General features: G+C 45.2%; 1 protein-coding gene across 4 annotated transcripts in view; it reads right to left on the bottom strand.

Moving 5' to 3' along the window:
* ZNF423 (zinc finger protein 423) overlaps positions 1-17,732 on the bottom strand; it is a 233,298-nt gene that overhangs the window by 149,769 nt on the left and 65,797 nt on the right. For all 4 annotated transcript variants that reach the window (XM_085234556.1, XM_085234557.1, XM_085234555.1 and 1 more), the window contains one exon: positions 14,727-14,786. Coding sequence is in view for 3 of the 4 variants with exons in the window: in XM_085234557.1 (XP_085090683.1) it covers positions 14,727-14,786 (60 nt within the window). In the remaining variant the exon portion in view is untranslated. The remainder of the gene's footprint in view (positions 1-14,726; positions 14,787-17,732) is intronic.

Below are 17,732 nucleotides of genomic sequence, written 5' to 3'. Positions count from 1 at the left end.
GCTTTGCGGGCAGCCCAGCCTATGGCTCCTCAGCATTTCAGGAACAACAACACTACACAGCTGCTTCTGGAGCCCAGGGCCATCTGTATGCTGCCTCCCCTTGGGCCACAGCCCCATACGAGATACTGTAGCCACTGCTCCACAACCACAGCAGTGCCAAAACCCAGCTCCAGCCAAGAAAGCCGCCCAGTAACATATCCACATCCCAGCCCCAGGCCAGGTACCAGAGGCAGCTCGCCCACAGCGGCAGGGAGAGGAGCACACCGCCCAAACTGGCGTGATCCGGCTCATACTAATGGTGCTAGCCTCCTCAGACTTACAACTTAATAAAATTGATCTCGCTGCAGTGCTGTAATGAAGAACAGTGGGATAAGGCTACCCTTGAACCATGAAAATTGTATATTGTTACCTCCTCAGGCCCTCCTAGGGCTCTGGCCGCTGCCACCCCTCCAAGCTGTCATTTGCCTGATGCTGACAGCAGCCGGCACGGGCAGCAGGGCCGGGCTGCCAGGGCTTTGTGCAAAGGCAAGGGAGGAGCCAGAGCATGGTAGCGGCCCGCAAGACCCAAGTGTAGGTTGTACTGAAATATACCATGCACACCTCATCACATTTCACAAAAGCTGTGTTACCTCACAGCATGCACTAAAACCTGAATTTCTAAGTCGATGGACAGACCTCAGCGCCTTTCTCTGCTCCAAAGAACCACTGCCTTGATAGGGTACTGCTGCGAGGAGCCAGGGAGTACCCCTTGGGTTCTGCCCGTGGGGAGCCAGGCAACGTGCAGACTGTCAGCAGGCAGCCCAAGCCACGCCAGACTGCAACTAGCAGCTGCTCAACTCCGCCAACACCGCAACAGGCGCCCATCCAGCTAAGGCAACATGGCAGCCCCAGCACCCAGGGCCCAACCAGGCACCCACCCGCCTTGCTCAGCCAAAAGCTTTCACGCCATACTCTCTCACATGCACAATCTCACTCCACAATCTCGGTTTTCTTGCATTTAAAGGCTTTCATAATATCCTTTAGTCAACATGATAGAGAAACCTTTTATTAAATGCTGCTAATTTTTTTATTGATCAAACTGTGAGTCATTTCATTTTCCATTATAGCAGAAATCTCCTATAGGAGCATTCAGATTAAGTTTCTTTATACCGTCTCTAGTAGCATGTCACTTTTAATCAGTTTTTAGTTTCATTATTGCTTAAAACTTAGAAAACCATTTCTCTGATCTTTATTGCTTTTTTTCTTTTTTCTTTTTTTAGTTTAGTTACTGAAGGGTTATTAAACTCGGAAAACACACAGACATGCATAACGCGCTAAATAAATTCCTCGCTGTCTCTAACCAACTTTAACATTAGCTTTTTTTTATAATTTTTAGGTTTATTTTCACTGAAAGACTGCTTGTAATTATTACTCTTGTTCTCCCCAAACACTTATGTTACTAAAGTGTGAAATGTCTTCTAACACAAAGACAGTTCTCTGGGAAGTAATTACAAAAATGCATTCAGGGGCAATAATTCTATATTAACTGTCAGCAGCATACATCTTCTGAAAAGGCACTTGTTATGGAGGAATTATTTGTGCAGAATTTGAAGGCACCAAAGGCGAAACAAAACTGCAGAAACGCATTAAGCTGAAACTCCAGCTCCCTCATCAAGGGTCAGTTTATGTTTAAATTGTTACTGTACATGCAGCCCCACACCTTCCTGGGAGCCTATTACAGAGACAATTGCAATTTATGCACAAATTGGACACAGTCTCCAGTTTTCAGTGTGGAACAATTTACATCCCCTTTTCAATGAAATTTCTGAGCTGCTAATCAAAAGGATGGATCGGAAAATTATGGGCTTCTATTAACCTTTCACTGACGACACTAAAAATACTTGCTAATGATTTATGGATAGTAACAAAAGTAGTACCCTCAAACTGACCAGGCACATTAAAAACATATCTGCGTCTGTAACAGACGCAAGAAAAGATTTAATGAATATTTTATAGTAACTTTTAGCCTGTGGGCTAATCCTTAGGAAGGCAAAATAACTCAGTGAAATAAAAAAAAAAAAAAAAAAAAGTGAAACCCAGCATTCATGATTAAACATCACATCATTTTAAAAGTGTTAAAAAATAATCAGAGAAGGAAATCACAAAAATAACACCAAACAGTAAAATTTACTCTTAATCATACCTGCAGGTAGTGCTTCAGCATCGGTAGTGCTTTTACTGGAATGATTTAGATGTCACAATGCTACACAACAAATGCATTTATAGACCGAAAAGCGGACAACCAGTGAAGTTATTATTATTTATTTGCATGCAAGTAGCAGTGGGATTGTACTTTATAGTGTTAACAGCACAGAGTGTTTATCAGCTCTTTGGTGTTTGGCAACCAGTTTAACATTATAAATGTGGGATGTAAATACTTCCCTGCCACAAAATGCATTGTAAGTGAATTTTAAAGCATGCAACTGGAGGAAAGGAGCCGAGTCGCCCAGGCTGTGCCAAATGTTTAATTACTGAAATAGCATCCGACTCTGGGACACTCCCGCATTATTGATCCCAGTCCCTTCATGCAGCTGTGCACAGGCTCTCCACACACTTTGGGAAGTAATTTCCTCCAGGTGCCTTGCAGAGGTATTATAGCAAAGACTGAGAGTCCTGCAAGTGGCATCTCCCCTCGCAACGCACCTTGATTCTGCTCCATCTGCTCAGTTTCCCCTTCACATACTGCCGCACTGCAGTCAGCAGCACCCACCCAGCACCTCGCCTTCGGCCCACACTGAGCAGCACTCTGCTCACAGAGCTCTGCAGTATCCAAATCAAACACTGCATTTTTGTGCATGGCTCTCCAACTTCTCACATACCACCTGCAGAAAACCCTCACCCATTTACTCAGGACACAGATGTCGTGGACGATCTACATCTGAGAGCAGGATGTTGTTCTCCACTCCCAGACTCATAAGGTGCATCTGAACAGGGGTAACCTCCATCCTCAGTTCAGATAATGAGGTTTGAATCAAAACTGATCTAGAATTAATTTATATGCATGAGGAAATTAGTGTGCAGCAAGTATTAACTTCAAAGGAAAGTGCACTTCTTCATAAAGATGTACTTAACTCTTTGGCTCACAAGCATTAGATAGTATTGACTGCTATAACCTAGCAAAATCTATGCAAGTTTTCTGCACAGAAACAGCACTTTTATGTTATTTACCTGAATGTGAGCTTAACTTTGATATTGTTCAAGTCTCTGTTGAAAACAAGTGTCCCATTTCCAGCAGCTCCATGGGAATCCGCTGAAACTTAACATGGGACATCTCCATCACCTTGTAATTCAATGTCATGTATCACGACGCAACAAAGCTTTTTTGTTTTTTTTTTTCCTTTAAGGTGAAGCCACGTATCTGTAAAGCTCAAATGTATCGCTCCCTGAACAGATAGAAAAAATGGAGGGCTTAATAAAATTCACATGTGGCTGTTATTGCAGCTGCATATCAAATGAAAGGAAAAAAGGCATTGACTGGTTCTGCTCAGAATTCCAGCTGCCGATCTCCTGATCCTGCTCCTGCAGCCCCGCAGCCTGGCTCACCATGCAGTCCTGTGCCCCCAGACGAGGACCAGCCCTGCAGGTCCCCATGAGGGCAGAGGAGCCGCGCGGCAGCAGAGCTCCCCCAGCACCCACAAACCCTGAAACACTCCCATCAGAGTGCGCCTGTCCCCTTTCCCATGCTGAAGATACAAATCTGTGTAAAAGCCATTCCAAGAGGAATGCCTTTCACAGCCTATGTGTAGCATTTGTAGTCATTGTTTCATTTTTCCATCTTTATAGAAAAAAAACAGAACACTGTGACAGAGAGAAAGAGCTGCAGCACTTGGCCAGCTGCCAACAACCCAAGGATGAAATCCATGCAAAGAGGAAAGAAAAGGTGGAGCTACAAAGGCAAAAACATATTGGTGCAGGAAGAAAATCACGCTTGGGTGAATGACATCGCCTGAAGTCCTCAGAGCACTGGGAACAAAGGGCAGAGAGGTGCCCGTGCTCAGGGCTCCCTCAGAGGTGCCCCTGTGTGCAGCCATGGCAAAGCTCCACTGCCCACAGGGGCGCTGAGCCAGCAGGGAGAGTGAGGCGGCAGTGGGACCGGGTGCCTCTGCTCCAGGCTAGAAGCAATGCATGATCCCAGCTGGCCGGCTCCGCTGTGGGCCAACTCATGCTTAACACATGCATAACACGAGCTTGCCCACGAGAACGGATGTACCTCACATTTCTGATTTCTTTCCTACTACAGAACTCTGAAGTCCTACACGTTTTACTTGGCAAAGCCATTAATTCAGTAATTTCACGTAATTAAATCGAGCAGAGCAGAGTATTTAAATTTGAGTTAAGTGAAATATACTTCTGTGCGGCTCATGCTGTTAGAGTTGTGCTGCACGCTATTCTGCTGCTGCTCATTTATTAATTTGGGATCGGCTGAAACGTGACACTGCGTAATAAGGAACTCACAAGCTTTAATAAAATTAGGAATAAAAGGAAGCCTCTGTGGGGCCAGAGATTCGAGCACCGAGGAAAGGCCACCCGTCTGAGCAAGCCCTTGGCCCCATGTCTCCAGTCTCCAGCCAACACCTCCTCCTGGTTGTGCTTTTCCCAATTTCCAGACCTGAAGTTGGGATTGTCAGCAACAAAGGAGTAATAGAGGAGAGAAAGTCAGATGGGCAATAAAGGATTTCCACTATGTAGATTATGTAGTTAACTAACACAAGTCTCTCCAAAACAATGATTTTTCTGTCTTTCCATTGGTGCTTTCCGCTTCTCAAGTTCCTTTTGAAGAGCCCCAACGGGCTCTCCTGGACATGCCGCAGTTCCCCCGCCTCTCCTCTGCCCCGAGGGACTCCCGGGAAAGATGACGTGCTCGCCACAGAGCCATTGTCATCCTCTCCCACTAATGGAAGGAGAGGGGGCAGGGTGTTGTAGCTGTAATTAAGGCTGTGAAGAGTTTAGCTGCAGAGAAATTAGATTTATTTACATGTTGCTCCGATGCTGATGAAGTACCAGCTATTTGGGAGAACTTCTAATTAACCCTAATTTAGTTGATATGCTCTTTAGAAGCCCCATTCCCTCTGTACTTTGCACTAGGCAAAAAGCAGCAATAACAACAAATTAACCATCTTAAAAAGGGACACTTCCTTGCATGAACTCATCCCCAATTTTGCACCTGCCATGGAATTTGCATTTTTGTTGTTGACAACTAAGAAAAGAAGGCACTGAGAACCTCACCCTACAAGACAGCCTTCCCTACAGTGTGCCATGCTGCACTTGGTGCCACATGGCTGCAGGGTGAGCTGCACAGGGCACTCCCTCAAGGCCCACCCCAGGGAGCTGCGCCCGCTCCCCATCTGAGGGCTGCTGTGTATTTGTGTATTTTTATAAACTGTTTTGGAGGAACAGCAACAGCAATTCTTATTTCAATTGCACACACAAACAGCAAAAATGTCAAGCCCCCACATCATCTGCTTAGACGTCTTTCTGGAAGTAAGGGTGGAAAATGGAACATAATTTAATTCATCTATACAGAAGCATCTGTACTTGCTTGTCAAAACACAAGCCCAGAGATGCAAAGAGCACTTTCAGAGGTGATATTCCTCACGTCTTCAGCGCTGCAGCTGTCTGAGCACACAATACATGAAGAAAAAGATGAGGAAGAGGTGTATACATATATCCATAACACCCTTTCAGAAAATGCTGTACCAGCGTGGCTATTAGCTAAATTGCACCAGATCTCAACCTGAGATTCACCCTTTTCAGAAGAAGTTCATTTTTGCCATGCAACCCTTTTTCCCATGAGATTATAGACCAAATGCTGCTCTCAGTTACACCTGCTTAGCCCTGCTGATTTTGTATATGCTTCCTGGATGCTTCTGTGGAAATCTGGCAATAAAGTATATTGTTTAATATGACCAAGGCAGAGGAGCCAAATGCTTTTAACGCAGAACATTTCTCATTCGTTCAACAGAATAAATGTTCACCTGGACTTGTGTGCTAAACACAAACAGCCCAATATGAACTACTATCAAAGCTTAAGTTCTGGTTTTTCAATTTCTATACTGGACACACACTCAGAACAAATTAATGACAGCACTGCAAAGTGACCATATTCCTACAATTCCCTTGATTAAACCAACAGTGCAAAACTAAAGTCTTCCCTATTGCTGCTGAAAGAACAACGACAGGCTACTGACAGCTCTTTTGAATTAGTTTCAATAATTACTTGGAGGAAAATGGTTCAGAACGGTGTCTTCAAAATTGCCCCAAATGAGATGACTTTAGGATTTTTAAGAGAGCTTCATTATAGGGAAAAAGGAAATAATCTTTCTGCTGGTATTCTCTCTATCCCCTTGATGTGCCAGCAAAAAAGGCTTTCGATGTGACCCTTGTTGGAGGAAGGCTAATTCAGATTGCACATTTATTTCAACAATGAAACGTAAGTGAAATCGAGTAAAGATGGAACTTGCCAGCCCATCCAACCGATACATTTATGAACTGCAAAATGATCTGATTTAAGTTTTTGGATAAGAAATAGGTCCCTGATTTTCCTTCCGCAAATGGAAACAAGCACTCAGATTCACTTATCTGACTAAGGCAGGCATGGGAGTGCAATGTCATTTGAGCTGGGAGAAGCCTACATCCGTGACCAGCCCACATCCGTGACCAGCCCTTCCCAATGAGACGTGGGTGGGGACAAGCACTGCTCGCCTCCCCTGCTCCACACGTGCCCATCAGACTTGCTCAATAGATGAAGATAAAACACCCAGCTACAGCAGCAAATCTGAATTGCAGCCTGTTGTCACAGGACCTTTTCCTACCAGGCTGCTCTAGTCGAGCCCAGCTTGGTGTGCACATGGACACTGGCTGACAGTGCTTGCCCTTGGTATATCTATCAAATGTAGATTTCTCTCTCATTTGGTTCAAACAACAGCCAGAGCCCTAAACCATACACAGGCTGCGTAGTCTTGCTGTACCAGTGGCTTTCTTTATCTGAATGAAAGCTCCCAACTGAGAGGGAACAAATTTGCCTATAGGGTCCCTCCATTTTGTGCTAGCAAACAGCTCGCTGCAGATGCTGCCACTTTCAGCATCAAGGCATCCAGAGAGGGAGTGCGGGGTGAAGCAAGACGTGGAATACCATCATCCATCTGCAAGGGAAAGTGCTGCTAAACGTCTGCTTCTTCCTTCTGGGGTCTTTGATGAGTTTACTAGAAGAAAATCTAAGAGCACACTCACAAAGAGGATGCTAAAGTTTAAGAAAAAATGTGTTTTCCTCAGTTATAGTGATGTAATAAGCAATACAGCCCTCAAAAGCACCCTTTGGGTTTTTAACATAGTAATAGTTGCACACCAGTTTATTTATAAAATACATTCTCCCCTCTGCAGGGGCTGGATATGAGAGCTCCAGGTGATGCCTCTCTGTCCCTCTGCAGAGCACTGAGCGCTCCCCAAACACCGTGCCTGCAGCAAAGGTGCAGACTTCCCTATCTCAGCAATTAAGTGAGAAAAATGCATTGCACAGATTCACTTCCGATGTACCAAAGCTTCCAAAAAAAGTGGTTACTTTCAGTCAAATTTCTCTTTTGCTGCTTAAATACCAATACACTGGAGTTGCCCATCTCCATCACTCACAAAGCTGACATATCCTCACGAAAAGATGAAGCTGAAGTACACGTACCCAACACACGTTCTGTTGCATAGCACTGAAGTAACACAATTCTGGCTGTTATATTTACAATTTTATTGCTAATTGACTTCCTCCTTCTGAAGGAGATACCTTCAGCAGGAGGCCTTCAGCCCTCGTCCCCCTACCCTGCACCCCAGCCTCATTAAGCCCCAGTGCTGCTGCCAAAATGAGATATTTCCTCATTTTTGGTGCCATGCCCTTGAAGGCATCTTATTAGAAGAGACCATTTCTTAATTAACATTTTTGATCTCTCATCTATTACACGTCCCCCTAATCCCACCCGGAGGAGCTCCTGGCCCACTTAGCTGCACAGGGCGGCACAGGCGGGCAGTGCTGGGCCTCTCGGCCGGGCAACGCTGCCCAAGGCTCCGGCCAACGCTGCCCAAGGCTCCGGCCAGTGGTCGAGGCTCACTGCCGTGCCGTCTTTGTGCACAAGGTGTGTGACAGCCCCACTACGCCCAAAGCCTGTGTGAAGCAGTGAGCCCAAGGGTGGGAGTGGGCTGCCAGCAGCTGTCTGGTTGTCAGGATACCTAGCAAAACTCTGAGTGGAGGACACAGTGGATCACCAACGTGTGAAGTGGTAAGAACAGTGGAATGTTGAGTCCTTCACATCATTTTACTTGCAAAGAATTACAGCAATTACAATGTGCTAACGGGCAATTAACGTTACAGGCTTCACAGCGCACTAGAATTTTTTAAAGCAGGCTGCAAATAGTCTCATTGGTGCTTCTGATTCAGCGCCTGTACCACCTAACAGCCACGCATTAGCTCAGCAGATCTTACAACAGAATTGTCCACGTGCCAGATAATTTAATTAGAGCCTTGATCTTGTCAGGGCTCTATACAGCACAGATAGCACTTCCAAGTAAAGCACGCGGGTTTTTCCTCTCCCCAGCATTATGCGGCCATCTAATAATTGCTACTAACGAATACCAAAGCCACCCTGTGAGGAAGGCGGACCAGTGGGTGACACGGATGGGCACACAGGTGTCCCGGCAATGACCACAATGCGTGCAGCAGTGCACAGAGCAGGGCACATCAGGTACTGCACCCATGCACATCCCATCCCACAGGTCCCTGCACACATCTGGCACATCTGCGCCATGTTGCCACTTGGCCCTGACAAGACACATGTTGCTCGTCTCCACATGAGAGCCATGGGTCTCACGTGGACAGAATGAGATTTGATAGCCAAATCTCATTATAAGTTCTCCCAGTTAGCAGTTTTCTCATTTGAATTTACAGACAACAAATATCAGATTATGAGATGAGTTTGCTTCATTTGACAGTGACATCGTAATTGCTTATAGCCAGTCCTGCAAAGGTTGCCTGAAGATGCTAAAGAACAGAAATTCAAATGTATCTTCTAGTATGAGAAATTTCAGGCTATGTTATCTTCAATTTTTTTTTCAGTGAGTCTTTACTCTTCTTTTCCTGCACATCCGTACACTACAATAACCATACTTACACTCTTGCTCTGTAATAAGTTAACAGTTAAAGACAATTTAACTCAAAATTCAGAAGCAATGGTTACCTCAATACTTACAAGGCAGGCCAATGTTGAACAAGACCCACTAGAGGTCCCTTCCAACCCAAACGATTTCAGTCTCCTCTACTGAATAAGCAAGGATTATTTGGACAGAGCACCACAAATTTTATGCAGTTCCTCACTGCAGAGTTCCTTATCAATATCCTTACACACTCCAGATAACTGAGCAGTAGTTTGTTTATTCCATTTGATTTCCTTATTTTTCAACTTAGCTTATAAAATCCCATTCTGATGGCTGGGAAAATTTGCTTTAGTTTCAGTGTGAATGATCTACAACCGTGGCATTATTTTTGTATTGATTTTTCTCCAATACAATATATTCTTCATTCCTGTTTTACATGTATTGAGGCTGGGAACTCTGAGCTACCAGAAACAACTGCAATGAGTGAATTAGCTGAAGGAGTGCAGGAGGAGCAAATAAATTGTTTATCAGGAGATTTCCCTTCAGCCCTTCAGCCATCTGCTTCCACCAAGGGAAAACCCACTGCAGCCTCCTCCTGCAGATGCATGGCTGTGGCTGCACTCAGCCCTGCCAAAGCAGGCTGGGACCTGCAATGCCTCAGTCCTGAAGGAGAAGATTTGAGCACATCCAGGAACAAGAGCTCAGGCAAGATGTTCAGTGGCACGGTGCACAAAGCGAAGGCAAAGCCACATGGGATGGGGCACTAGGAATACTTTCTGCTTGGTTGAGAGGCTTGATTAGTGTTTGTAAAGTGCTTTGAGATCCTACATAGAAGCACTTTGCCAGAGCGCTCAGTCTGCATCTGTCCCCAGATCTGCAGGATATTAGCAAATCTAGAGCGTGGCAAAGCTGGATATATTAGAGATAAGAAGGATTTATCAGGTGATCTTATCCATCTCTCTGCAATATAAGGCCATTCCTACAGCATGTTTTCAAGCACTTTGTCCGGTATGGTTTGAAAATGACTGAAGTGATGGGAGATAATACCAGAGCCTGTTAGATCTCACTACTGGGAGCTGTTTCTTGAAATTCAGTCCAAGATCTCTTTCTCTCTACTTTAGCCCATTACTGCCAGTTATGCCCTGAAGGCTGTTGTAAACAACAGATGCAATTTTCATCTGAAATCACAGAAAATGTTCATCTAACCCCATCCCTTTGCTTGTGGAGAATGAGATGACCAGGTAGCACCACAAGAAAAGAGAGAACAGAATGCAGAGGAGGAGCATGGAGTGGAACAGAAGAAGCAGGGCTACATGGGGCAGGGCCCACGGCGAGACAGGCATGCCAGTGGGTGCTGAACATGTGATGAGAGCTCAGGAAGGCCTCAGTCCTAGCAGGATGGTCCCACAGGGACATCACCTAGACCTGGGGCCCTGCCCAGCTCACAGGACCTGGGGCCAACCCAAGCACCTTGCTGCCTGTTTGACTGTTGGCTCCCACAGGGCTAAGTGGTGCCGAGGGCAGTCCTTCCAGCACTGCGGAGCTGCAGGAACACCTTGGGCTCTGGCTTTCATGGTGAGGAAGCCCAGTAACCCTAATGTGACTCACCACCTCGCTTGGCTTCTCTTAAGCAGATCTGCTTTCGAAGTGAAAGGGTGGGTAGATGGAGAGTAGCACACTGTACCTCCCTTCCAAATTAGTTTTTTTTTTCCTCTCCTTTTTTACCATGGAAATTAATTCTCCTCCTCTGTGCTACTGCTATAATTTTCCCAATTAACATTTTTAATAGTAAGTATTTTCTAGGAAATGCCATAATACACAGGTGTGTGCTGCTGATTTAAATCCTGCCACACAAGATGTGTTCTCATCTGAGGGCTGCTCTCCCTTGCAGGAGGCCCCAACCCCCCCCTGGCACCACCAGACATCCATCTAGATCCATTGCTAGCTAGGGAGCTGCTGAGAGCTTTGGGTTTTGTTTCTGGTCCCGAGGTGCTGCAAGTGCAGGGTGTGGGTCAGACCATGGGAACCCCACACCTCCACCAAAAGCTCCTCCTGCTATCAGGAATCTGTCAGATGAAACCTTTCATCACAGGCTGAAAAAAAAAAAAAAAAAAGTGCAACTAAGAGAAGTTACCAAAGTCTCCTGACTTTGTTAGCAAACTGTTCTATGCTAATATGATTCAAGGGTTCATTTCTTTGGAAATCTTTGCATACCTGCAGTCCGAACGTGGTAGTATTGATTTACCAGTGAAATCAGCTTTTAGATGTCCAAGCCTATGAAGGCACTCAGGACAAGCAATTTCAGAGTATATGCAAGACAAAAGGTTTATAATGTTTGCTGAGTTGTTACTGAACTCCTCAAAGTTCTGCAGCAGTAAAGGATCACAGAATTTCATTTAGAGAGTGTCTGCAGGTTTTTTCCGGAGTTCTGCCATTTAAGAGAGATGCCATACATCAGACACTGGCCATCTCAGCACCATGCAGGCTCTGCTGGTCCCCAAGCAGCACAGAATTGTTCCTGTACTGAGGCACCAAAGTGAGAGGTGAGATTTACATTGCTGGGAGATGTCATGCAAAGTGGAAGAGTGGGAGAGGAGTGACTGCAGGTTGGGGTTTGTTTTGTATTATTTTGCGGTTTGTTTCTCAAAAGTTGCCGCTTTCTTTTTTTTCCTTCTTCTCTCTTAAATGAGAAAAACTTTAGAAGAAACAGTAGAAGGCAGTTCAAATCCTCACACAGGATCCTGGACAAAGCAAACTCACATGCACAGGAGCTCAGTGCCACTCATCCCGAGCACCCACTGTGGGTCACCAGCCCTGTTCCCCAGGCCCTCACTCAGTATCCCAGCTTATAGCTGCTAGCAAAGATACCTCCATCTCCTCAAGAGCAGACACAAAAATTCAGGCTTTTAGGTCTGCAGGGATCCCAAGGAGAATGCAGAATCTGCTCCGTGTGCCCCAGACAATTTGGCTGAGCTTCCCCAGGGCCCAGCAGCCAGGCTAATGAGAAACTCCCCAGCAATCCCCATGCAAAATGCTTCCATAGGTCTTTAAAATGCCTTAAATTCTCTATATATTTAGTAAGACTTTTTACTTCTTTAAAATGTCCCTTGCTACTCCTCAAGATAATGCTCTTGTGATGTATTACAATAGCAATGCAGTCTGCAAAGCAAGGGTCCAGTCAGGGAGAGGCAGAGCCCTGGTTTCTTGGCCTGGAGGCAGCATCAAGCCCCATGCAGGGCAGAGCGGAGGCAGCAGGGGAGGGGGCTCCACGCTGCATTGCTCCACTGGGACAGAGGCAGCACACCAAGCTGGGTCCTCAGAGTGACAAGGGCAAGGGAGGCCTTTTCTTGTTCTGCATTAAGAAAAAATGAGGATGAGAACTTCAGAGGAAGTTGGCAGCATGCCCCTTACAAATGGGCCTGATGGGCACTGAGAGCAATTCCTGCATCAGGGACAATCTCATTGTATTCTCTCAATTCTTGGCCTCTCCAAGAGCACTTCCAGCATCACTTGTGCTGGCTTGGTGAGAAAAGCAAGCTACAGCAGCAGAAACACCTTCTTTCTCTCAGTTGGAATGAGCCATAAGCATTAAAACAACTCTGCACATAGCAGTGCCCAGTGCTGTCCCATGTTCACCCAGTGCTGGCAGCAGCTCGCCAAGCACCAGCAGAACTTCCCAGGAGTCACTTTGAGAGTGTTTGCACACAGAGATGTGCTAACATGCAGGAGAAGAAGGCAGAGAAATATGTTAACTTGAAACATCTGGCAACTGTTTCAGAGCTTAACAAGTCCATTTTTTGTGCTTTTAATTGTTTTTTTTTCTGTAGGGGAGGCAGTCTTGTCATTTGGGGCTGGGAAAGGAAGGGGCATGAAAGAAGCTGCTGAAGCATGTTTTTCATCCATTGCTAAAGTTCAGCATCAACCTTCTGGAGCTAATACAAACAGGAAGATCACAACAGAGTGTAATGAGAGTGTTGTGGGCTGGGGCCAGCCTCTGCTAGTGGCTGCAGCCAGGGCCATGTACTGCACAAGAGTTGCTACACTACACTGCTATGCACTGCAGCTTTCCACACGGTCCGTGCCACTGCTCAGTTGCGTGTCAGTCTGCAGCTTCTGCCCTCTGTTTACAGAACAAGTTGTACCCTGACATGCATATCAGATGGAAGCCTGTGCCTACTGACCATACTGAAAGGAAAACCTGTCCATTAGCACCTATTTTCTTTAAGCTGCCATAAACCACACATTCAAAACATTTCACCTCACATATGATGTCTTGAATGAGGGCTATAATTATAGGAATAAATAAGGAGAAATGAAGGAGACCCAACTAATTTGGGAAAAGCCTCTTATAGGCTTTGTTACCTACAGCCTAGTCACCAATATGGTCCACAAATCCCAAATTAATTTCCACTCTGCACAGAAGCTATTGCTGCTGTTGCTATTTGGAACCTCAGCCTGTGCAGAGCCAAACATGACCCAGGGCTGGTGGCAGCAGGGGGACAGCAGAACAGGGGAAGTGTTGAAGGCACAAAGGGGCCCCGAGGGCAATGCCGGCCACCCAAGGACCCCAGGACAGCTTTGCACCCAGGAAGGTGTGCCCGTTCCATGAAGAATGTGCCATGCCAAGCCACCAGATGCTGCTGCCGTAGCAGAGGCCTCCTGCAGGCTGCTCTGCTGCTAAGTGCCACACAGCCTGCACAGAACAGGAAGGCAGCACCTCTTTATTCTCACATTAACGCTCAGTTTGAGAATGGTTCCCATACCACTGCCCAGTCTCTCAGAGCACCCTCGTCAAGAGGAGGGCAGGGAAATGGAGTTAAGAGCTTCAAGAGTCAAAAACATTCTGATGACCTTGTTACCGTTAGAGATGTAAAAGACAGTAAAACGTCAGCACACGTGGCACACAGCTCTGGGACATAACTGGTTACTTCCCCTTACCTTTGAACATAAGCCAATCAGCTGATTCCATTTACGTTATCAACACACATTACATAGCATTACCAGCATGCTTTAAGACTCTCCTCATTCACATTTTCAGTGCAATACAAATGCACATTCCAGACACATGTTTTAAGTGCTCTTGCTATCAAAGAGAGCAAAAGCTGCTTTGCGTGTTCAATCTCTCTGCCATGGCAATGTACCTCTTTCATCCTCCAGCTCTGACAGTACTTTCCAATTTCCTCCGAGAGGAGAAACACACACATTCCAGTTGAGACTGCAGTTTAAAATTCCTGTTAAAGCTGCTTTTATGTAATTAGATTGGAATGAATGTGCAACAGTGCCCACTGCAAAAAACTTCAAAGTGGTTATACTGGAGAAATCACAACCCGCTTCAGTGTGCCCACAAGAAGGAGGAATGGCTCCCCAGAGGATAAGAGTATATTAGTCTCCGTATGTAATAGATTTTATTGACCATATGGAACTGATATAAAAATTGTGTTGCAGTGGGTAGTCTTGGACTGAAGACAGGAATGTGACATACAAAATACAGTTCCTGTAAAAAGCCTGGCAGCTTTCTGGCAGTTTTTGCAATCAGAAGAACCTAAAATATTTACCTGATTGAGTCACTGATGAGTCCCAGTTCAAAGCAAAATCCGAAGATTCGCCCTCTTCAACTGAAAAAGAAAAAAAATATGTTGTGATTGCTATAAAGAACCAAGTAAAAAGCAAAGTCATCAGAAATCTAGGTCCAGGATTACATTAAGCATTCTAACAGACCACCACAAAACCAAAGGAGAACTTACTGCTTTCTATAAAATAATTCGTAAGGCAGAAAATCAGTGTAGAGCTTTTCCCTACATTCCAACCTCAGTATGAGATTTCTGCCTGCAGTTTCTTCCTGGACAGGTTCATGTGAAATTTTAATAGAGGTTTAAGTATCCCTAGCTAAAGATGCACATTTGAAATCTTGTATATTCACAAGAACTTGCATGTACAAAATTGCCATTGCAAATGCGGACCTCATTTTTGAAATTCATGCTGCAACAGATAAGTTAGTACATAAAGAACTGACTGATGAGGGGAAAATTGCCTGATTTATGTCATTAACAATAGATTTTTTTCCACATTTAGTGTTTTAAAAGAATACTATTATAACATTCAAGCAAGTTCCGCAATATGGCAGTCATAAATAAGTGCATTTAAAGCTTGATGATATGAAGGCTGCCAGAGCCAGGTGCTCAGCACTTGCAAGCGACATGTACACAGCCTGCCTGTTAGGGATTATAAAATTTCATGTCACTCTTACACGTAAGGAAGAAATCAGCTGCCAACAGAAAGGCCAGCAACAAGCCTAATCCTGCTGGTACTGAGGCCAGTGGCAGCCCCACTGCTGCCAGGCCACGTGTTTGGAAGCAGTAATTGCAGAAATTCATCTTAGTTGTAAAAGTTGATCACCTATATCTGCTTCACTATGTCACCGCAACTCCAAAAGAATGTAAATCATGAGTCTTCATTTCCTGATGAAAAGCATGTATTCCTTGCACTGAATAGCCTCTCACCCTTTAATATAAATACTGCTGGATTTGAATACAAGTTCTAAATAGTTCTGTAAATGAAATCAAAGCCGTATTGCAAAGCCTTAAACACAGACACTATTGACCAGGTGGGATCTGTACGCCAAGCCCTGGAACCTGCTCCAGTGATTATTTGCATTGATTATTCAGGTTTGCACCACAGGATCCTTGATTTTATGCTTTTTCCCAATCCCTTCCCTTCCTTTGAAGAATTCCAGTATCCTATAAACTTGTCTGTGAGGCTGGTGTCACTGACGACATCAATGAGACATTGGGAATAGAGGAGGTAGCTTACACAGGCAGGGCTTTGCCCAATTTCGATTTCTCATCCAGCCCACACAAGCAGCATGCATAGCACAGAAGGGCACTGCACTGGCCTGGAGGGTTGCAGGTTTATTAGTGGGGAAAATTTGCTATTTCTGCTAAAAGTCCTATTTCAGACACAGCTATACTTTTGCCAAAGAAATCCATAGTAGCCTAGAGGCCATGTGAGACAATTGCAGAGTGACAGAGTAAGAAAGGCCTAACACCGTGGGCTTCCTGCAGCCACTACGGGCCCAATGCACAGGCAGGCAGAGCCCGCTGGATCACACCTCCTCCTCCACAGTGGCTCACCCGCCATTTTGTGCTCTGTGAACCGCCATCTTGTCTCCACGTTGACCCATCTTTTAACAGGAAAACTCTGGATGTAATTACCAAAAGTATAATTTCACTCATGTACAAGTAAATCCATACATTAAAATCCATGTAAAGTCAGAAGGGTTTTGCCCCAAAACTAAATAATGCTTCGTCTACGTAACTCAAAACAGACAAGTAGGAAATTTTTAATTTTATTTTATCCTCAACTGTTATTTGGCTGGTGTGCTTGCATAATTTTTCATATTATTGTTTTTATGCTGGAATTTTGTATTTCTTTATGTTTTCTAGCGGAAGGGAGAAAAAAAAATACTCTGCTAAAAATACACAAAGGCACAAAATTCAGTCATAGTCAACTTGCAGTACATGAGATCAGCACCGGTCATCGGTGATTTCAGCTGCACACTGCCGTTCCCTTTGCCAGACACTGTTCCCTACTTTATTTTCTTTAAAATGTGTTTTTAACAAAAGGGAAGGATGGGTTGGGTGGCTGGAGCAAAGCACTGAGATTTCAGGCTCTGTAACAGGCATGCCTTATGACAGCAGGGAGGGTGCCCACTCCCACTGTGCCTCTGCTCACCTTTCCTCCATGGGCCCAACCAAGAGCTGAGAAGTTTGCCTGTGGTTCCCAGCTCTTGCTGCTGAGAGTTGAGGCAGAATGGCCTCTGGCCCACAGCATCAGCCAGAGAGAAATTCTTTTTGGTTCATTTTTCTTTTAAAGGTTTAGTTCCTTAGCATTTTGGCCATTATTCCTTGAAAGCTAGTTTGACTCAGGTGACCAGTTTGCATTAACACTCACTTTGTGGATGCTATTATCTAAGCAGCAGTAATGAGGAAAAAAGCCCATGAAGAAGTACAAAGCATCCAACATGATTACTCTCCACAATACATTGCACAGTAAAATAACTCCCATTTCACTAGCAGGAAAATATGCTTTCTGTGACACACCAGCCAATCACAGTGACCAAAGGCAGGGAGCCGGCCTGTGTCCGTGTGGTTCCCCACAGAGCCCACAGGCACAGCCCCACAGCTCCGACGCCAGCAGGGCATGGGCACGGCACGGCCCCACAGCAGGGAAACACCACGGGGAGCTGGCATGGTACGGGAGGGAAAGCATTTCATCTTGAACGCTGAAAAATGAAGCCACCCAAAGTCACTAATGCTAAATTTGGGCAGAATGTTCACAGACACACTACACATGTTTTTCATTGGATGCTTCCTGTTTTCCTTCACAAACTCACCCCATTTTCTCCCCAAATTATGCTGCATGCCTGCATGATTGCAACAACAGAAGTTGCTTTGTAATTACACTTCTACTGCCACCTATACCTGCTCCCTCCACGTGACCTTTTGAAGCACTTTGGGCAGTTTCCCACTTTGCAGCATCAGTCCAGCTGGAGGATGGATACT

This window comes from Meleagris gallopavo, chromosome 13 (assembly GCF_905368555.1).
Source record: "Meleagris gallopavo chromosome 13, MGAL_WU_HG_1.1, whole genome shotgun sequence".
NCBI classification, from domain to species: domain Eukaryota; kingdom Metazoa; phylum Chordata; class Aves; order Galliformes; family Phasianidae; genus Meleagris; species Meleagris gallopavo.
The sequence above is the reverse complement of the archived record's forward strand: the minus strand, read 5'-3'. Positions and strand labels throughout refer to the sequence as shown.